General features: G+C 39.9%; 1 protein-coding gene across 11 annotated transcripts in view; it reads right to left on the bottom strand.

The window, feature by feature from the left end:
• The window catches only part of LOC307021213 (uncharacterized protein), a 44194-nt gene that overhangs the window by 15439 nt on the left and 5177 nt on the right, over nt 1-23578 (bottom strand). The window contains exons 1-10 of one of the 11 annotated variants that reach the window (XM_079653113.1): nt 9582-11245; nt 8452-8903; nt 8172-8234; nt 7560-7949; nt 7089-7190; nt 1571-1915; nt 1378-1495; nt 1203-1294; nt 981-1095; nt 74-601 (exon numbers count right to left, since the gene is read on the bottom strand). The exons of 1 other annotated variant lie outside the window; for it this stretch is intronic. In XM_079653113.1, the coding sequence (XP_079509239.1) occupies nt 279-601; nt 981-1095; nt 1203-1294; nt 1378-1495; nt 1571-1915; nt 7089-7091 (996 nt within the window). In that variant the 5' untranslated portion in view covers nt 7092-7190; nt 7560-7949; nt 8172-8234; nt 8452-8903; nt 9582-11245 and the 3' untranslated portion in view covers nt 74-278. 9 more of the 11 variants (XM_079653119.1, XM_079653118.1, XM_079653121.1 and 6 more) reach the window with 9 other exon arrangements.

A 23578-nucleotide genomic window follows, 5' to 3' on the forward strand; every position in this document is an offset into this window, starting at 1 on the left:
TAAAGCCAGTGTTGGAATAACATCATTGTAATAATGTTTTTCTGTTTATGACATTTATTATTTAAATACACACTTTGCATTGTCTCACTGGAAAGCAGGCAGGACAGCTCTTTCAGGCCATCACCACGGGTTTGAAGAGCTCTCCAATGGTGGTCCATCTCAATTAGAACAATCTTCTTCTCCTCTTGAAGACTCCTTATTGCATTGACAATGTCAAATGCCCTTCTCTTGGTCTTTAGATTGACAGAGTCTGGATTGAATTTATGGAACAGACACAATTATGTAAAAACTATGTCAGACTTATACAGACTTGTGTACATACCACTGTGTGGTAGCTGCCATGGCCAAGCGTTCTCCTCCTCCGACAGAATGTTCTCCAAGCAAAGAGTTTCTGTACTTGGAGCCATTCTGTTGTAACTCTCTACAACCGAGGTCAGGATCCCCTTCTCTTTCCTGATCTTGCACCGGATCCTGGCACGAGCTTTGTTGCCGTCTGTATCTTTATAAAGACGCTGAGAGCGTCTCTTTATACTTGCAACCAGGATCTCAATTCTGCTGACCAGGTCATCAGTATCATTGGTAGTGGTTTTTGTTGTTGTTGCTGCTTAGAAAGAAGTATGTGGTTTAATACAACATCATATTAAAACACTTATTAAATAGCTTCAACATAACCAGTCTAGGCACATAGCTTAATTACAATTTGAACTACATTAAGATATAGCCTAATTGGGATAAAGTAATATTGTACTATTCTTATTTAATTTGTAGTTACATTTGAACAGCATTTCAAACGATAAATTAAATTATGTGAATAGCGAAGCTGTACGTTTGATTTCTTTATAAATATCAGTTAGATGGCAATCTGCATTAAGATAAATAGAAAAAACAGTTATAATAATCATCCACTTGTATTGATCATTTGGAGCTGGAAAGACGTGATCACTTAGACATTTCCGCTGAACCAGTAATCATTTCCTCACCTTCTGCCCACTCCTTTACATCATTAACCCAGTCTTCCAGTTGGCTCTCAGTCACTGCCAATTGGGCTTTCATGGTCTCCAGAGCCTGCATCTGGCTTTGCAGAGCTTTGGTGGCCTACAATGTCAAACAACCACAGATAACAAGAAACAAAGGTTCAGGCCACAGCTTTGGGTAATGCTAACACAGAAAAGTATCTTAAAAGATATTTTTTATGTCATCACCCTCTGATATCGATGGGACAGTGAGGTGTCCAAATTGTTGATTTTCTGCTGGTTCCAGCGCATGGCCAGTAGAGTCAGCATGTCTGTGCGTCCTGAAAAGACAGAAAGTATGATGTTACTCCATCCCCAACTAATTTACCTATGATCAAACTAGTTGAGTATTTGGTCAGCTCACCTGCTTTGGACATGTGTTTTGTTGTTACTGCAATCCTTGAGCGGAAGGCATTGCACTGTTCAACTTCCTCCCCAAGTGTTAAGCCAGCCCCATCCTGATACGCCCCACTCCATTTCACCTGGTAAATAAATAAAGTAAAACATAAACAAAAAAAGCTGAAAAAAAGGGATTCTTTCACGTGATGCTTCCTCACCTCGCATTTTAAATCATGGGCTTTGGCATGAAATACCGAGAGGAAGTGCCTCATCTGGAGAAGGTGCTGGAGCTCTGGGCAGCTCTTTGTAACTTTTTGAAGGTAGGACCAATGTTTACATGTAACATCCATACAAAAAAAAGTTATATTCCTGCTGGCCAGCTTTTCTTGCAAGTACAAGGGATAGGCAAAGATTTCTCCCCTATACATATTCAGTGCAGAGAGCAGCACTCCATGGCGACACACCGCAAGCTCCAGGCCCTCCTCGTCTAACTTGCTAGTGGATCTTTTGGAGGTCTCTCTGGCTGCTGACCACTCCCCTCCACAAACGCTTCTTCCAGGAACCTAACATATGGATAATGGTTGATGAAATAGATCGAAAGACTAACCTAAACCAACTCTTCAGTAGAGGTTTATAGTGTATATAGTTAGTTATTCATATTTTGGTTAATATAATAATTGTACTCTTTAATTTTATATGTTTGGTCGTCCTGTGAATGTAGTCCACAAATCTTGCTACATATTCATCCTTGGATATGAATACCCCTTCCAGTGTTTCCCCTATATACAAATAGTGGCGGCGCAGCGCCGCTGCTGAAATATGAGCGCCGCTGCTAGGGGGCACCAGCCAGGTACCCAAAAAAAAAAAGAAAAAAAAAAAGATTTCTTTACTTTTTTTTTCTTTCTTAAAATAATAATAAGTGGCGACCGTTTTTCATTTTTGATAGTTTTTTATGTGGATTTATAGTATTTGTGTTACTGTATGTTCAATAAAGGTGTATTTTTGCTAAATCTTGAGACATTGCCACTGTATATACTAGGCAGGGCCAATTTCTGGCATAGGCGACACAGGCGGTCGCCTAGGGCGCCAGATCTGGGGGGCGCTGCACTGGTAGCTCTGGGAGGGAAAAAACATTTTTGACCGTTGGCGCTCATCCAAATGTTCGGCCTTGATGTAACAACATTCATAATTAAGTAAATGTAACACCCTTTTCACCCCGGTTACACGTTTAATTTGCCCTGTACGGTGGGCGCTGTAAGTGATGAAAGCGGGGGATGTTGGCTTATCAGGCGCCCGCAGCTCATGCCAAAGTGCGGAGGAGAGCTCTCCTGTCAGAGGCTCAGTGAGGTAAAGGACTCTCTGAGTATTTAGATAGTTAATTTTAGTCTAAGTTATCTCAGTGGGTCTCAAACGTTTTGACCACAAATTATGTAAACACATATTTCCAAGGCACTCCTTTATAATTATTAGGTAGACCCTCCAGAAAAACGCGGGCAAAAATCCTTGATTATGCGGGCTAAAATACTTGATTATGCGATTAAACATGCGGGGTTTTTATGTGATTTTATGCGGTAAAATTGCGGGAAGTTGCGAAATATGCGGAAAGTTGCGAAATATGCGGGAAAAAATAATAAATGTTTTTTAAAATATTGGGCTGTCTTATTTATTCTCTCTCACACACAACCTGCCACTAACGTTAAACCCCTTTACTATTCAATTAAACACATTCAATGTTTATTTATTGTAAAAGCAATTGGGCTATTTTAATCTCACACACACCCCCCCCCCCCACCCACACCACACACACACACACACACTTCTCCGCCTCATTCTGTTTTAATTTACTCGTTCGTTATCTGACCAGCTTCAATCTTGTAGGCTACTCACTTCGTTTCTTGTAGCCCTCGAAAGGGTTTTGGATGTTGATGCCTCGGTGAACGTGAGTTGAATGGCTTTCTTGTCCGCAGCAGCAGAAAGCATTTTCGAATGTTTGAATGAATCAAAGTGGGTCGTCACGTCGATTTTCTCTTATGCTCCAACACACAGTTGCACGGGGTGCAGAATAGTTTCCCCCCACTTTTTGCCCGGTCTTTAGTAGAAATGTTCGTCGGTAAATGAGATGGATTCGATTTTTTCATCTTGTTGTTTTCTCTATCGTGTGAGCTCCACACGTTCAATCTATACCAGGGGTCACCAACCTTTTTTAGGGTGAGGGCTACTTTAAAAAAATAAAACAAGTCGGGGGCTACTTTTACTCCTCTTTTTTTGTTTTTTGCAGTGTATATATTTAGCACATTTTAACGTTAATATGCTTACCTTTAACCTTTGTGTGCTGTTTGGGTCTGTGGGACCCGTTTTCAGTGTTTACTAAAAGAACATGTTTGCAATCTAATTATTTTAACTTGCTTTATTTGGGGGTGGACGGGCCGCAGCTCCTCTAGGGGGGTCCGGGGGCGTGCTCCCCCGGGAAGATGTTTTTTAAAATGTTGAAGTGAAATGCTGGTGCACTCTGGTGTATCCATAAATTCTGGTGAATTTGTGGATACAGCCTTCAACACTCATATGAAAGGGAGCTGTATACTTTTCAATAATCCAATCATCTTTAGAATATGATCACAACCAATAACAAATCATTTAAACTGGTTTATTCTTATCTTATGTTACCTAGTTAGCATTCTTTCTTTCTATTTATGCATATTTTACTAATCACTCCCTTTTTAAACTGTTTTTTATTTTTTTTACTGTCCTATAGTACACATTGGAATGATTTCTTAATTTATCTATATTAAATAGATAAAGGTGTGCTCTCCCAGCTCTCTCGCTCGCTCTTCCTCCCTCCCTAGCTCGCTCTCTCTCTCCCTCTGTCTCGCTCGCTCCCAGAGGCTGTGTGCTCCTCCGTGGCGATGACGGCTTGCGTTAAAAAATAATAATACACATATTTTTAAAGTGGGGGGACACAAACGGGATTTCGAAAAGAGCGGGGGACATGTCCCCCCTGTACCCAGTAGAAATTACGCCATGCGTGTGTGTGCGTCAAGTGCAATAAATATATTATGCAAGTTGCAACACACAGAGTAAATCTCTGGCCCTCATGTGCTGTGTAGGCTGGCACGACTAGGCTGTTCAATGGGGCTGATGTGTTATGTAGATTCTGCCAGAAGGAAAATCAGCAGGGAGGTGCCACATTGCTTTTCTTCCCGACTGCAACTCTGGACCCGCAAATCAAGCAAGAACGTGATTGGTCGATATTCATTGTGGGGGTGGCGGGAGCAGGGGTGTTAGATAGATATAGAGTTATATTAAGTAGATAGAGTTCGCTATGATTTAGGTTTCGTTTATGCATAGGGTAGATTCTTTTAATTACATTTCCTTTTTTGTTTTGTGCATTTTATACATGGACTTGCTTGGCGAGCTATTTTTAGAACATGCCCCGCGGGCGACTCACGTTGCCCCTGCGGACGACTAAGTGCCTGCGGGCACCGTGTTGGCTACCCCTGCTCTATACAGTGTTGTTTACATTCTGTGATGCGCGAGCTGATGGCGTCACGTCAAGACGAGTTAACTTTTTTTTCTTCTCAACTTTGTGTGGAAAAATGCGGGGATTATGAGGCCTTTTGATAAATATGCGGCCTTTTAAAAATCTTCGCCATTTTGCTTATTATGCGGTAAATTCTGCGATCGCAGAATCGCGTTTTTCTGGAGGGTCTAATTAGGATAAATAAAAACAGGTTTGAAATCATTCCAATGTATACTATAGGACAGTAAACCAAAAATATCGTTTAAAGTTGGAGAGATACAAAAATATGCATAAATAAATAAATAAATAAATGTTAAGTAGGTAAAAATAAGATATGAATGAACAACAAAAATAAAATAAGCTACATTTATTTGTTATTGGCTATGGTAGGTTATTGGTTATGTTCATATACTTATTTGGTTATTAAAATGTAAACCGATCTTTTTCATATGGGCGTTTTAGAGTTGTGCCCCCTAGATCAGGGGCCGTATTCACAAAGCATTTTATCTTACCGCTAGGAGTGCTCCTAACTCGCCCTAAAACATTTTACGTAGGAGTTTTTTCTTAAAAGTTATTCACAAAGCCGCTGAGACCTACTCATACTAAGGATAAATCACTAAGAGTGAACTAAGAGTGACGCGCCGTTGCTATGGATTACGTCGATTCTCGTGCATGAGTTTAGAAGCGGTCAGTACGGTGATTGGTTGTTCAGAGCAGGCGGTCTCGGTGAAACTCATCCGCAACATCCCACAAACGAGCCCACTAAAACAAGGAAATAGCCTAGGCTAGAAATGTATTCCTATCAAATAGTTATGGACAGTGCAGTTAGCAGAATACACGCATGATGACAAGTTTGTGCAGACCACGATAATGACGTTGTATATGCACGTTAAAAAGAGAGAGCAAACAATAAAAATACGTAAACTGCATTAAATCAAGGAGGCAATTAAAAGCACCCTGCAAACTATTATCCAATGAGCATATTTCCAGCACTTAAAAACTTTCAATAACAGCCCATACCGCCGTTCAAGCCCCCCTATCATGATGAATGAAAACAATCTGCGTGTTGATGGAATGTACTTTCTTTCTATTGACGAACACGTCCTCATCTTTTGATGGCGCAATTATTTTTATGTGCGTCCCGTCAATAGCACCGACCGCACCGGGCATACCTGCAATTGCCATGAAGTTGGCTTTGATCCTGTGTAGTTGTTGATTGTCCAAAGGAAATCGGATAAACTGTTGGAGGATATGTGGTCTAGAGAGCGCGTTGATGGTTTGGTTTATGGCACGGCTGACTGATGGTTGCGATATTCCTAAATCGTCGGCATTGCAAAGTTGCATTTTCACTGTTGCTAAATATCGTAGTGTTGCCAAACATTTTATTTCCGGACTAATCGGGTTATTCCTGTTAGTCGGGGATGTTATTGCATCCCGCACTAATTCCACAACAAGTTTGATACCCTCACGATTTTGGCTATATCTCTTGATCAATTCACAGTTTTCCATTGTCTCCAAAACATTTCGTCTCGCAGCCATTTTCAGATTCTTTGTGAATAGGTCTTACTGAGTTAGGAGTCCTCTCGAGGACTTTTAAGCTCTCCTAAACTTAGGTGCTACTTTTAGGCCTAAAATACTTTGTGAATTGCTCTTAGTGAATAAAATTAGGAGTCCTAAATTTAAGACTGACACGCCCATTATGTTTAGGAGTTTCTCCTAAATTCGCCAGTTAGGAGCTACTTTTAGCCCTAAGATTCTTTGTGAATACGGCCCCAGGTCTCTAGTAATTGTGTGCTCAAAGTGCACCAGATTGAAGCATTTTACTGTAAAATGTTCAAAATGAAGCCATTTTGAAGTCTATTACCTATGTCAATAAGTTTCTGTTTTTGCAGTGTATTTGTCTTTTGTAGAGATTTTTCTGTTATTCTTTACATATAAAATGTCGCCTAATATCTCACCTAGGGCAGCAAATTGTCTAGAACCGGCCCTGGTACTAGGCCTCAAGAGGCTTTCTTTTGCTGACACATAGAAACAAATTGGCGGGGCACACTTTGCACGCGCACACTAAAAAATTCCACGCGCTCCGCGCTCACATTATGCTGGGCCCACGTGCCTTAGCACCGCTGCTATGACTCCATCCTAGGGGAAACACTGCACATAGACATCTATTGAAACGAGACATCGTTTAGAAAAAAAAGTAAAATTCTTTGCATTCTTACCATTAATTGTCACCACAGCAACAGTCTTTCCTGGGTTGACCCTCAATGAAACTGGCGAACAACTACAGATTTCTGCAGGCATTTCCACAGGCACAAGTCGAACTAAAAAAGATTGTTCAAGTGAAATGAGATCATTTGTATCGACTTAGAAAATGTGACACAGATGTATCAAGCCACTTAAAGAGCATGAGCCTAAATGTGAGTAAATTCAATAAAGGCTCAATAGCCATGAAGTACATTGCTGAAAAAGTACTACTAATAATAAATTGTATTTTTATAGCGCTTTTCAAAACTCAAAGACGCTTTAAGTACTAAAGAGATGCTCAGGAAGCTTACTTACATTGAGCTCACTGTACTAGATAAATGCATAATAAAGAAATAAGAAACAAAAATGCATTGAATAAATTGTCAAATAAAAGAGCTGAGTCTAAAAATATGATATATATTGTACATTCACTAACTAGGACTTACCACAACTGGAAAGGGCTTTATCCACAACAACAGTTGATGGAAGCAGTGGCTGGAAGAATCCCGCTATTATGGCATCTCTGTTGTGTAGGACATGTCTGGTGTGCATGCCTACATCACATTCAACGCAGAAGAAGGGGCTTGGTCGACAGTCACGGCACCGAACAGCAGCTGGTTTGCTACCACGCTGTTGGCAGATGCGGTTTGCCACATCTTCTTGTTCCACTGTGTTGTTCACCAGACGGGGCCTCTCTGTCTTCCACCTTTCTGAAAAGACACTTTTTCTAGTTGCCCAATCCAAGGAAGTCTTGAGAGGAGCAGTTCGGGCTGATGCGTCCTGGTCATCCTCTGAGGTATCGCTCAATGAGTGCTGGAGATCTCGTAGAAAACACTCTGTTAAAAAAGATAGAATAATAAATCAATATTATTTTATAAAATATCAAAGTGTACTGAGTGGCTGTGGCTTTGAGAGGTGTAACAGCTTTGCTCATTATTATTATTATTACAAAATGAATATATTATGATTACAAACGTTACATTTACATTTCCAAATCAGTATCAGATACAAATATATAAATATTCTGTTTAGGGCTTATGTAGACACAAAATACATACCAACAGTCTCTGGAGCAAAGGCCAACTCATGGCTAGTGTCAGGCGCATCATTTCTCCGACTAGCTATATCAAAAACAAATCAACAAGATTAAAATTAAATTGTCCCTGTTACCCATAACAGCACAATGCACAAGCAGTCATATCTTTGATATCGTTGGTTTTAGTTTGATGCTGTATCCCCTAAACATCAAGGTATACATGTATTCCTTTATCTGATAAACTCACCGGTGACTAAATAATCTAGATTTCCTAAATATCTTCAATAATAAACAATACTGACTCTGATTTGAATGGTTCCTGCTTGATCTTGGCCTGGAATATATTATGTTTCCATAATTTGTCTCTCTTTGTCCACCTTATGGTTGGTTCAGGTGTCTGGACTGGTGCTGCTACTTCCTCATCCTGAAGCTCACAAATCAACTCATCAAGACTTTCCATCTCATCTTTGAATTCTTCCTCATGAAGAAAATCATCAAGATCCGTAAATGATTGATGCTCTGAATCACTCAAGGTTAGAAAAACTAAAACACAGAAATGGACCAACAACAGAAAGATGATAGATAAGACACATACACAGGTACACAGACAGAGATACACAGACAGCAACAGAGATAGGACAATTTCACAACAGCAAGGACAGGGAAACAACGGGGACGTGGCTCTTAAAAGTGCCTTTGGATTGATGCTATAGCTTATAACGGTGTTTGGCTTTCACTTAGAACTCAGAAGAATCTGTTGAGAGAAGAAACAATTAGGAATTGAACACCTTACATTTTACAGTGGCGTTATCTTATCAAATAATTAACAACATCAACATAACATGATTACAAAAAGACAGTTTGGAGCTATGGTAACATAGGTTACTGGAAATACATTATTAATGGAAACCATACAATTCCCTATGACTGTAACCGGTAAGATCATATCTGACAAATAAAGGTCACCTAATATGTAAGGGGCTTGGCATTAGTGTCATAAACATGAAGGAATATTTCTGAACTTTTATGATTATTTAATTGTTTTTATTGTTGTGTCATTCATTTAATCAACTCTAACCCCATTGAAAACACATAACTGACACATAATAACTACATTCCTAAACAATCACAAATATTATTTCATGCAATAACTGGTGTCAGTCGTTTGCCACCTCTTAAATAAAGTTAAACTTAAGAGTGGCTGTGGCTTTGAGAGGTGTAACAGCTAGTAGCAGCTAGCTAGCATTCTGCACGTTTGATGCGGCAAGTTATACTATTTTGAATGTCTTAAAATTATTTAAAGGCAAAAAACGACTACCCTGCACTTGTAAATGTTCCATCAATGTCTTATCGGTCCGACATAAGGCTGTTTGTGCTGAATATTGAATGATTTTCTCGAGTTCTTCAGGCACATGTTCACGGTGTTTCTTACCTGCTTGAAGGATCGCAAATGGGCTTTAACATCGTCGCGCATAGATGACCTCACAAGTGTGTGACGAACGCGCATAATTCATCACCCAGCATGCATCATCTCAACTTCACATAAGAGAAAGAAATGCCTATAAACCTATTATTTTTGACTAACTATCGCCGAGAACTATCACAGAATATGACAATTACAATTTTGTCATTTTGTATAAACTATATATAAAGAGCAATGACGTCTCGCACCATACGCTTCAGCTGAGAACGGGGAGCTGTTGCAGTGTCCATAGCAACCACTTTAGCAACCATGAATGTGTGCACATTCATGAAGTAATCTTCGTCATAACTAGCAAACTAAACATCATGTACATCTACTGCACAAATAATCAGAAATAACAACTCATATTAATCGCATAAAATGACATCAAAACGCATTTTAATGGCCAAATGAACCTTAAAATAGGCATTTTTCACCGAGAATAACACGAAGGTCGGCCATTGTTATTGATCACGTGGTTTATTAAGGTCTATGGGACGCCCTGCCCGTAGAATTCTGACGGTCAAGGGGTCCGCTGTCCGCAATGAAGGTCTATGGGACGCCCTGCCCGTAGAAGCCTGACGGTCAAGGGGTCCGCTGTCCGCAATGAAGGTCTATGGGACGCCCTGCCCGTAGAAGCCTGACGGTCAAGGGGTGAGCTGTCCACAATGAAGGTCTATTGGATGCCCTGCCCGTAGAAGCCTGACGGTCAAGGGGTACCCTGTCCGTCATAGGGTGACGGGGAGGGGCCCTGACCGTCCGTCAACATGTGACGGGTTGGGAGTGAGAACGTGTTGCACACACACCTAGCCACTGTACCACACACACACACACACTGTACCACACACACACCTACACACTATAGGTTTCTCAATACTCTAATTTCCCCTCCTCGACTCCTATCCTCGACTCCTATCCTCGAGACTTAGTGCCGGCCACAGGAGATGTGAGTGGAGGACTCGAGGGGGAATTCGAGGAGAGAGGAGGGGAAGCAGGAGGCGGTTAGAGAAATGAGAACTCCTCTCCTCTGAGCGGTCATTTTAAAGAGACGTCCATTAATGATGACAGGAGGCACAGCAGCCCCCTGTCTGATGGACAGATTTGTTCATGACGACTTATATTTACTTTGATTCATTCACAGTGCGCTATAATGAGACAGTAACAGGCTACAGATGCGGTACATACACATATATTTATATAAATATCAGTAGCGTGGCGTGGTGAAAAAATTAGGGGAAGCCAATAACACGTCCATTCTTTTGGGTCGGGGGTGTGGTGGTCAATGTAATAGCGTAACCAGATGAGTGATAACAGCACCCGGTATCATTTTACACACATTTGTATCATACAGATGCAGGACTTACACACGCCTGTGACCGACAGGTGCGCACGCACTCTCCAGCCGAAACTCTAATAAGCATTCATTCACAAACTAAATCAGGAGACCTTTAACGTTTTACGTCCGATTAGCTCCTTTTTTCCTCGCTGTACACAGCTCCAGTTTGAGCGTTGGCCTGTCATCAAATTGTATTTGTTGTTGCTGCTGTAGCGGAAGTTTAGTACAATTATTTTTGATTAAATACTCCAAATCTCAACCCTCCATAATTGCACTTGCTTCAGGTTGTTTGCTACTTTCTAACGGCGGTGAGAGTGGTGCAGGTGTTACCGAATAAGATGTGGGCCGAACAACTGGTGATATTCTATAACGGTATAGGCAGATGTATCAGGGGCGTGGCCTTTGTCGAATAACCAGGAAATACACATTTCGATCGCTTCTTCTGTCGTTTACATAAATCTTTTGGTATATTTGGCTCCATAGGAACACTTCGATGCACATTCAGTACCAGTGTGTGAGGTTGTGGTTGCGATGCCGATATGTGGACGCGTACAGCGAGGACTACAAAAAGACACATGAGGTGACTGGGGATGTCCGTTCAAAAGATTGCAAGCTTGAATAAATCATTTAAAACATTTATTTTTGCCAGACTTATTACTGAATATCATTCTTAATGTGATACCAAGTCCATCTGAGACTGTCACCTGTGTATACCTTCAGACAGCCTACCAGTGAAGCACGCATTGTTTACTCACATTTTGAAAGTAGCGTGGAGAAGTCTTCAGCTGTGGAGCTGTGATCCGCCTAGGATAAACTCTGATACGACTTCTGTGGCTTGTTCTTGTTGTCAGTCTTATATTTGTATCATGTATCGTTATTAATATGATGTCGAGTTGATTTGAGACCCGTTTATACTTTCATACAATCTGTTAGTGAAACATACAGTCTGTATGAGTTGTTTACACCCATCTCCAACGCAGGAGAGCTGTGGTAAACTGTGATCCGCTCAGATTAAACTGTGATACGACTTCTGTGGATATCAACCAGCGATCATGTTTAATATTAAAGAGTAAGACTACACACATGTATCCCTTATCAAAACGGTATTCTGCACTTTGCCACACTTATCCAGATAAGATGTAACTGTTTACTTGGTTACATTTCGATACAGCGACACCGAATGACGAGGGTACTCACATAGGCTACGTTGAGAACTAGAAAGACATATATTCATACTTTTTCACACTGTTGTTAACATGTTTTCGTTTCTAACTTAACGTACATGCGTTTATCCATGTGGTCTTTGTTCTCATGTGTTTTATCTATTTCTGTGTAACTTGGTAATATTAATATGAATGACTTGTTATTGTTGTATTTCCACGACAGGTGATGATTATAGCTACTACATAACGAAACACATGGCCTGATTTGCATATGTGAACTTAATGTGTGCACTAGAATACATAATACGTAAAATGACCACTTATCACAACATAATGTAGGTTCGCAGGCTGATAAACTACGATATCTGATCTCGGTGGGTCTTAATGATGCTCAGTCAGTATATACTATTTCAAAGCAAATGCATAATATTTATATTATATGGCTTAAAGTGTACATACATTCGCTCACATTATAAAAGATGATCGGATTGAATTGTTCTGACTCTTTTAAAAATGTTAATGTTTGAAGATAAAATGTGATTATAAAATACATCGTATTGATTAGTGGCTCACTCATAACGCGCATGGCGCTAGGGAGTTTTTGCTATTGGGACTCGGGTTTGAGTCCAGCATGAACTTTTTTGTTATTTTCATGTCGATGGACACTGAATAATATTTTTGAATAGAGCTCATAATATTGTTTGCCGAGAACAAAATTAATGATCAAGCAGCATTTTAAATTCTAAATATCCCTGCAAATGTAGCAATGACATTTCTGCTTCTATCTTTGCAAAACGAGTAAACAGTCACATTTGATCTGGATAAGTGCGGCAAAGTGCAGAATACCGTTTTGAAACTGGATACATGTGTGTAGTCTTTAATATTAAACATGATCGCTGGTTGATAATCAATCAATCAATGTTTATTTATATAGCCCAATATCACAAATGTTACATTTGTCTCAGTGGACTTCACAGTTTGTACAGAATATCAGTATGACAATACAACACCCTCTGTCCTTAGACCCTCACATCGTACAAGGAAAAACTTCCAGAGAAAACCCAGTTTAAAGGGAAAAATGGGAGAAACCTCAGGGAGGGCAACAGAGGAGGGATCCCTCTCCCAGGACGGACAGACGTGCAATAGATGCCGTGTGTAAATTGAAAAGATAATACATTTGCAACATAGGTAGTCCAAATGTTTGGAAATGCATGTGTGTATAATAGGAAGATGAATCCATGAGTATATCCATCCAGGACTTATGATCCAGGACCACAGCCACGACTCAAGATCCAGGACTCGCAATCCATGACACAGGACCGCAGGATCATCCATGACTCCGGATCCCGGCGTATATAGACACCAGAAAGAAAGAAATTTGGGGAAGCTGGGTTAATCGGAACATGAGAGTACACAGGTATAGAGCTCCTGCGGTCACGTGACTTTTGGTTATCAGCCACCATTTTGGCAGTAAACATGACGACCGGCGCCAGCGTTTTCCTACCGTGCGAGTATACATCTCATTTTAATTCAAGTGAAATTCGGCTTTATAGTACAAAATTAGAAAGATTAAATATAAGCAACCCATATAATGCACCCGGTGTGCTTTTCAAGAGCATAACCTCCTGCTCTGAAGACGATGTACCCGACTTGCGCTACGCGGACATCCACAGCTATCTTGTAAGCTTTCCATCAGTGTACTCAGGAGACTCCCTCAGAGCTTACAAAAGCTTGGAGGCTTACAAATGGTGTCAGTCCGGCTTCGTAAACAACATTCAACTGTGGAGTCTTACATCCAAAAACTTCGGCATCATCACTGCAAGGGTAAGTATTAAATTATTCCAGTTTGATAGGCAGTGTCACGTTAGCATTGTTTGTTTATTAGCTTGTCTAGCTACGGCAGTGTCACGTTAGCATGTTTGTTTATTAGCTTGGATAGCTACTGCAGTGCGTCTGAAACTAGTTTGTATTTTTGAACGTACTCAACCAAAGTGGCTGGCGTTTTTAACCTTTATTTATCTATTTTTGAATTTCATATATAGGTTAATCACTCCCAAAGGCTTAATGAAAGTCAACTAAAGCCATGGGTGGTGGTCAGGAACGACGGTGTTGTGCTGGGAGCCCACTGCAACTGCACAGCGGGACTCGGGGAGAGCTGCTCTCCCCGAGTCCCGAGGAATATTTTCAACACGGGTTTGTTTACCACTAGCTTGTGTTAGAAATTAAAATCAATGTTTTAATGGGGAAATGTAGTTTAAACATGCTGTCAGTTTTAATGCTCTTTTATACTGAAAAACCAGAAATTCTTGTGCACAAGCAGTTAAGCTTTTATTCTGAAAATCCTTCATCGCCGGTTAGCATTTAGCATGTGGCTAATATACGATTTCCTGAAGAGGTGAATTTAGTAGCGAAATGATATGGAGTGGTGCAAACCGAAGCCTACTGATTTAACACTACAACTATAGATGTCGAGATACTATCATGCTGAATATTAAATGAAGGTACAGTTTATTTGAATACATTGTTTACAGACGAGAGTAGCATGTGACAACATCCGGAATGACCGGAAACCAAACGAGCCGAGAAGTATTGTTTAGAGTATTGATTACAGCGTTTAGAATGTGTTAAATGAAAAGTGATGAAAGAGAATATGAGGAGAAACGGCGTGTTAAGCATATATTGAATGTGAAAAGAACCTATCCTCTGTTTAAATGCAATAACGGACATTGGAGACGAGGTGAGCCGGCTGGCGGGGAGGAGCCAGCAGAGGATATATATAGCAGCGCCGGGGGAGAGATCCGCTGTCTTTCTTGCTCAGGAGAACCGGACCACAGCTGTTTGTCTGACGGAACAATATTCTGTCTGTAACACAACCGCGCCTTTTTTAATTAAAGTATCCCATTTGAATCTTTTCAGAGACTCCATTTAGTCTCATTTTAAAGCTTCTCTCCTGGACGCGAGAATAAAGAACATATTTAACAATTGGCGAGCTAGCCCAGGATCTCGCAAAACCGGGAGAGACTACAGCAGGCTGCTTGCTGGACCCGCTGGCATCCGTTCAGCACACAGAGAGCTCAAATCAACTAGGTATGGAGAAACCTGTTATATCGAATTCTTCAATAGTTAATGTAGGACAATGTTAGTTCTGTGTGTTTGACGGCGGCCAGCGGATCCTGAAAATAGCTGTGCAATTTAAGTTAAAACAAGCCTAAATTGATAAATATTGGTAGCCTACCACGTGGCGTTGCTTTGTTACAGGCAGGGTGAGTTCAATTTCTTTTTTTCTATTTAACCCTGCATGCTATTCGTTTGTCTGTTAGTACATGTCGGCTAGAGGCCAATCACTATATGTGTCTTTTTTGGCGTTTTACGTGAATGGTTTTAGGCCATTAAGCAGTCGGGACTGCTTGAGGGAAAGACACAGCCAAAGTTTGAAGCTAAGGTTATTGGAGTGAGTGTTTTGTGTAACAACAGCGTGAGGCTGTTTTAAAAAAAGTCCTATTTCAAGGAAAAGGCCTGAGCAGTTTGAAGCTCTCAGTGGTTACACCATTCTGTTTTTCAAGACATTGCGTTGTGGATTACGGCAGGAAGTGCGACATTCGTGCGTTAGATAGACGATATTCTTCTAATTGTGTTTGCTTAGCGTCCTATTTGTCCCATAAATAGCGTGTTTAAACAGAAGAAATGACCATACTGGCTCTTAAAGTCAAAACATTTACGTACATGGGTAGAGGGCTATGACGTAAGGGTATGAGGCCCATTTATCATTGTAAACTAAATGGAAATGTTATTTTAAACTACAGTGTTGTGTGTTGAATTTACTAGACAAAATATCACCTCACCAATTTCAACTCCAGGTGTTTTCTCAAATCCCTTTGTTCTTCAGGTCAAAGGTTGGAAAACCAGTTGCCATTTTGTCTTGACCTCATGTTCACGGTGAGCCACGGCAGTCACCATTTCATGAAATGCTAATTGAAGTACTCTGTTTGCTTTAACACACTGAGGCTGGGCATTCCATCTTCTAAAGAACATCATACTTCTTGTTAGAGTTAGAACTATTGGAAGTACTTCTGTTTGCAAATGTGTATTGGCGGTTTTGTGAATATTCTTCTTTGCAAATGTGTATTGGCGGTTATGTGTTGTGTTGTTTAACCATAGTGTAAATTCCTATTTTAAAGATATTTTTGAGGAAACTACGTTTCTCCTTTGTCAAAAACGAGTCAGTTTTGAAACAGCTATTCCCTAGTGGATTAAGCTGGAATTTAAAATAGCGCACTCTGGTGGTAGTACAGAATTATTACCCAAATAGCGGAAACACCATAACATTGTGAATATTCTTCTTTGCAAATGTGTTTTGGCGGTTATGTGTTGTGTTGTTTAACCATAGTGTAAATTCCTATTTTAAAGATATTTTTGAGGAAACTACGTTTCTCCTTTGTCAAAAACGAGTCAGTTTTGAAACAGCTATTCCCTAGTGGATTAAGCTGGAATTTAAAATAGCGCACTCTGGTGGTAGTAGAGAATTATTACCCAAATAGCGGAAACACCATAACATTGTGAATTTGAACCAAATTCATATTTCAAAGTCAAAACCATACACGGTACAACTTTATTTTAACATTTCATATTTTAATTTTGCATATTTTTTATATATTAATTAACTTTATTAATATTTTACCTTAAACTTAAAAAAAAAAAAAAAAAAATCTATAAAAATAATAAAACTTTGAGCAAAAAAAAAAAAAAAAAAAAATTAAAGTTCGGACGAACAGCAACGAAGGTGATAGTCAGAAGATTAGTGCTTCATCTTTGATAGGTTAATACATAATTAGAGAACATGTCACCAAAACAAACTAAGTTGAGACTAGATGTAGAGCCAGGCTCAACAGCAGATATCAAAGGAAGGATACAAATCAGATCAGATGCCATAACAGCTCCAAAACTTAGAAAAAACATGGAACCACATGGAGAAACTGTTGGAACAATGGCAAACAAGAGGACTGTATCCAGCTGATGATCAACCAGCACCAGCCCTTCATGCAGGTCACTCTCTGAGAGAATAGTTCATATTTTCCCTCCAGTTTGGAGAAATATTATTTTATCATATGTTAGTTCAGCAGTGTCAACCAATCCTCTAATCCTAGAATTATTGAGACGCATTAGCGACACCAGGGGTATTGTTTTTCGCAGCAACGATGATGCATAATACCATGACAAAAGCCATTATTGAAACAAGTAAACTATTAGAAGTGCTAATTGCTGATTTTTTTTATAGTGAATATGCATTTATACCATCAGAAAACCATAAATCATACGATATTTTTGTACCCCTTGTGGGTACACGGAGAATTTATATTTCTTTAATGCAACGTTATGGGTTTTACATGTCCTGTTCAGAATAGGGTAATCATTGCAATATTAATTGAGCATTTTATGCTCAAAGGAGGGAGTGTCATGATTATACAGATATGTTGATTTCAGTGACGTTGTAGTTAATAAATAATAACATGTAGTCAACAAGAGGTATGCCGAAGCTCGGGCCTTCTCCAAGGAGGGAGTGGTCCAGTTTTAGATATTAGACAAATAGAAGTGGATGAATATGTCAGAACTCTGAGTAATATTATGCAAGTTTTGTCTACACAGCAGGCTAGGAAAACTACAGAGATACCAGACGAGACACCAGAAGAGACTCCTGTTCGGCCAGGTGATTGGGTGAGGGTGAAAGTTCACAAAAGACAGTGGGCTGATCCCCGGTGGACGGAAGCGTGAAAGGTTGTAACAAACTTCACACGCGCTCCGGTTTAAAGGTAAAGAAAAAGGAGCAAATTGACACCACCTCACACATTGTCACCCTTCACTGGCAACTTCCAGAACATTATTGGGAGTTAGGACTGATTTGGCAGAGCTGGAACAAAACAATAAATAGAAATAAGATAAAGATAGAAACAGCTCAAAAGACAAATTGTCTATAGATTTTTATAGATTGTACATTAATGTGAAAACCTATTTTTTGTTTTACATCTGTAAAAAGAGTCCAATTTGTTATGTTATTTTTGTACTCATTATTTAAATTCTGTAACAGACACAACCAGGTTTAAAATAGAGATGATGAGAACAAAGCCAAACCAATTGTGGGGTCCCCTAGGGATAAGAGTCGGAATAGCATTGTTGATTGTGCTCATTACACTTGGCACCTTTCTGGTTGGAAGGGGAGTACAATATTATGTAAGACATGGATCCATTAGTTCACTCATAGAATGCCCACATCACTAACAAGACTCCAGCTGTGTTTCAGAGACTTTCACTTATCCCCAGAGCCAAAAGATCAGCTGAGCAACAAGAGGAGGAGTTAGAAATACTCGGTCCCAAACAAGAGGCGGTTATAATCAAGATGATTCACCCCCTTATATGCAGTTCTTGTATCAAATGATGAGATGGGTTTAAGTGATTGGGATATGTAAGTGATGGGGATTTACAGATTAGGGGAATCTCTAAATACACTGGATCCATGTTTTAGTCTGTACCAGAAACACCCCCTGTTAAGCTATGAACAACCGATCGGTGACCTGAGCACAATTATTGAAAATGATTGTTAGACACAGGCTACTAACCCACAAGTACAGCTTTGTACGTACAAACTCTATGAACAAGATTCCCCAGCAGATAGTGGCGACATTGCAGATATGTCCAGTCACCAAAGTTACTACGGTTCTAAATAACAGTGAGATTTAAAGTGATGGAGAAAATATGGAGACGTTCTTTTATAGTGTGTGAAATATGTGGTGCTTGAAACATGTAGGTATTTAAATTTATAGAAGAAAATGGTTTCCTGAAAGAGTTAATTGGAATAAACATGTTACAGTGGGTGAAGGCAATGTTTAGGGATATGGTACAATTATTAGTAGACATGAATTGTGTTTAGATGGCATTTAACAACTAAGATGGATAGTAAGATTAGGAAAATAGAGTGGAAAAGGTTGGATTTATTTTACCTCAGTGTGTTAGAATGTAACTATACGTAATGCCTCCCGAGATCTCTCTCTCTCTCTATCTATCCGCCTGTCAGACCGCTACGATGCCATCGTCCAAACAGACAAAAGACCTCACCACGGAAGACTCCTCCTCCTCCATAGAACAGACAGAGAACCAGAGCTGAACCAACAACTCCAACGCTGCATCCAGAACTATCTCCACCTGAGGCACCAAGAACCAAAACCAGGTGACATAAAAAGGCACACTCTCATCGGTCCCCCACAGGACATGAAGTTCCAAGCTGAGCCACAAGATTTGGGCACAAGAGCAGAGTGTGGGACATGAGAGCGGAATACGCCCTCCATGCAACAAAGTAGAGACTGTAAAGGAGGAGATGAAAAGCAAAGCAGATGGGACACTGAAGAGAGTTACAGCGGAAGGATCCAAGAGCAGATGGACTGAGGAGAAGGTGGACGGAGGAGAGGAAAGAACGGAGGAGTTGGCATGGTCCGGCAGAATGTGAGGGGGTCGTGGCTTGACAACCAGAGGGGGAGAGAAGGAAAACGGGAGTGAGTGAGTTTACACATAAACACACTTATTCACCAACGAGAAATACGTAAAGAAAAAGATTTATCAGCCATGAATTAATAAATTGGTGAATTTATAAAGAAAAAAGAGGAAACTATTAAATAACCCTAAAAACACACTGAGGGTAGAACATATTATTCAATCTTTTCATCATATGAACAAATTATTCTTTAAGAGATTTTTATTCATGTGTGAATTTGGGGAAGATTGAACTTGTTACAGTATAGACCTACAGTTTAAAGGAATGGTTTTAGTAACCACTCTATAAAAGCAGACAAATCTTTATTAGTATGGAAAATGTTAAAGGTAGAGCTAGTACCAAGCCAAAGATGGTGTTCCAATCTAGAGTATTGATTTCTCCATTGTGGCATGGTTATTACCTCAGGAGGGAAGATTAAGGTGGAAATAACATTTGTTTTTCGTCCAAGATGTAGAGTTTTAAAATGACACTGGGCAAAGAGCGAAAGCAAAGTTTAATTAAAAAAAAAAAAAAAAAAAAACTAATGTAGTTGGGAGTAATACATGCGGGGCCTTGGATCACTCATTGTGATGGTACATATTTGTTACAACAAACATCGTTTAGGGAGAAGGGGTCGCTCAACCCACCCTGCAGATGTTTTAAATCTTACTTGCAGCTTCAGAGGGAGCGCACGGCACCAGAGTATGAGTTTTAAAAGACAAGCGCCACCAGCTCCTAAAGGTCATCCATTCACCAGATGACCTGACGTTTAGAGATGTTATTTAAAGGAGAAACATATCTGCCATAGGTGTAAATTCCTGAATTAAACTGCAAACCATTAATGAAATGACTTCTGTTTTTAAAATCCTTGTTAAAGGAGGGAGTAATTATCACATGCTCGGGCACCCAAGGTTCCACACACTGTAAAAGGGGTTAGCATAGGTATTTAAGTAGACCATAATTGAAAATAAATTAGTATAATGAGTTATTGATATTCCACCGGTTTTCACACCATTTCAGGGACTTTATCACTGCATTAGAACAGACCACCCAAAGGTACTGAGTAGGAACTTTTAAGTGATGAAACTCTACAACTGTTGTAACTGACCAAAATCTTCTCCCAGAAATGACTGTCTAGACTGCCGTACCCCAGAGTAGAACGCACAACGGCCCCTTCTAGAGAACATATTACTTTCATACCTTAAATGGTATGAAAGGAGGGAGGGTAAATTTCTCAGGAGGAGACAGTTACAAATGCTAGCAGAACAAGACGACCCACCCCGTATACAGATGTTGATGACGAGTTAGTTTAAATGATATGGATGTTCGGAGATGAGATTGATCAATGAATGTCCAGCCGATGTGATTCTTTAAATGATGAAATCATGTGAAGAAGTGAGCAAAATTAAAATGGAGTGAATCCATTTCAATTTACTTCATACTATTCCAAGATAGTATATTTTTATTATTCCAATTAATTTTACACTATTCTAAGATAGTCCATTGTATTTGACATTATTATTTTATACTATTCTAATATGGTAGATTTCATGTTGTATAAATCATTGCTATTCTAAAATGGTTTGTTTCTTTTCACTTTGTAAAACAAGTGCCTTAACACTGAGCGTGGTATGAGAACGGTTTCTGTGAAAGGAGGGAGGAAGAAATGTTCTGATACCAAGCCATTGCTGCTATTTTGAAGAATGATATTGAATGTAAACACTAGAAGTTATACACAAGGGAAAACTTTTATGTTTGAACACAGACAAGAATTTATTTTGTATTTTTGTAAAGCCGGCTGTAAAACCATTCCATTTGATTGTATGTTTGTTAATATGAGATATGTAATATGCAAAGTTCAGATGAAGAACTCATTGATTTCAGTATTATACACACCTTTTAGGTGTGTAAGGAGGGACTGTTAGAAATTAAAATCAATGTTTTAATGGGGAAATGTAGTTTAAACATGCTGTCAGTTTTAATGCTCTTTTATACTGAAAAACCAGAAATTCTTGTGCACAAGCAGTTAAGCTTTTATTCTGAAAATCCTTCATCGCCGGTTAGCATTTAGCATGTGGCTAATATACGATTTCCTGAAGAGGTGAATTTAGTAGCGAAATGATATGGAGTGGTGCAAACCGAAGCCTACTGATTTAACACTACAACTATAGATGTCGAGATACTATCATGCTGAATATTAAATGAAGGTACAGTTTATTTGAATACATTGTTTACAGACGAGAGTAGCATGTGACAACATCCGGAATGACCGGAAACCAAACGAGCCGAGAAGTATTGTTTAGAGTATTGATTACAGCGTTTAGAATGTGTTAAATGAAAAGTGATGAAAGAGAATATGAGGAGAAACGGCGTGTTAAGCATATATTGAATGTGAAAAGAACCTATCCTCTGTTTAAATGCAATAACGGACATTGGAGACGAGGTGAGCCGGCTGGCGGGGAGGAGCCAGCAGAGGATATATATAGCAGCGCCGGGGGAGAGATCCGCTGTCTTTCTTGCTCAGGAGAACCGGACCACAGCTGTTTGTCTGACGGAACAATATTCTGTCTGTAACACAACCGCGCCTTTTTTAATTAAAGTATCCCATTTGAATCTTTTCAGAGACTCCATTTAGTCTCATTTTAAAGCTTCTCTCCTGGACGCGAGAATAAAGAACATATTTAACACTTGCTACAAGCTAACTGGCTAGGCTGCACCAGAGCCACACTTGTTGAGTTAAAAAGGGACATCACAGAGTCCGTTAGCTATAATAACTGGGTGCTAGATTCTACTTCGGTAAAAATTAAACTGACCAGAAACTTTTTGTAGCATTGTACTGTATTCCTTCACCCACCTGATATGAAGTGATCACTGCATAAGCGAAAGCAAACGGCCGGGGGTTCCCATCTTTCAGTCTTGTTCAGACGGCTCCTGGCTCTTTTAATCGCTGCGATCCACTTTTCCCTCCTCTCCGCGTCTTTTGGAATGCGATAATAAGATACACCTTTCTTCTTCCCACGCCTATTTGTGCAACCTGGTACACAGCAGTTATCCACCATCCTCGACAGTCTGCCAGTGCCTGCCAATGAATTTACTGACGCGATTACTGCCAAAATGGCTGCCCCCTTCGTTTCTCGTCACGTGACCAGCATATGTGACATCATCCGCAGGAGCTCTATAGACAGAGAGAAGGAAGAAGTAAGATGTCCCCCGACAAACTAAGCCTATATCAGCAAAACTAGGGGCTGAATCTAATCAGCCCTAACTATAAGCTTTATCAAAAAGGAAGGTCTTAAGCGCACTCTTAAAAACGGATAGGGTGTCTGCCGTCCGAACACAAACTGGAAGCTGATTCCACAAAAGTGGAGCTTGATAAGAAAAGGCTCTGGCTCCCATTGTACTTTTAGAGACTCTAGGAACAACCAACAACCCTGCATTCTTGGAACGCAATGCCCTAGTAGGACAATAGGGTATAATGAGTTCTTTAAGGTAAGATGGCGCCTGCCCATTAAGGGCTTTGTAGGCAAGAAGAAGAATTTTAAATTCTATCCTGTGTTCTATTGGGAGCCAGTGTAAGGCAGCCAGAACAGGAGTAATGTGGTCCCTTTTCCTAACTCTGGTTAGTACACGAGCTGCAGCATTTTGAATCAGCTGAAGCGACTTGACTGACTTCTTGGTACACCCTGATAATAAGGAGTTACAATAATCCAGCCTTGAAGTAACAAATGCATGGACTAATTTCTCTGCATCGTTTTGAGGCAAGATATGCCTGATTTTTGCAATGTTACGTAGATGGAAGTAGGCGGTCCTTGAAATTGATTTTATGTGGGCGTTAAAGGATAAATCCTGATCAAATATAACACCAAGATTCCTTACAGTCTCACTGGAGGCCAAATTAATGCCATCCATAGTTAATATATCTTTAGATAATTTGTTTCGTAGATTCTTC

Source organism: Notothenia rossii (assembly GCF_949606895.1).
Source record: "Notothenia rossii genome assembly, chromosome: 10".
In the NCBI taxonomy this organism is placed as follows: domain Eukaryota; kingdom Metazoa; phylum Chordata; class Actinopteri; order Perciformes; family Nototheniidae; genus Notothenia; species Notothenia rossii.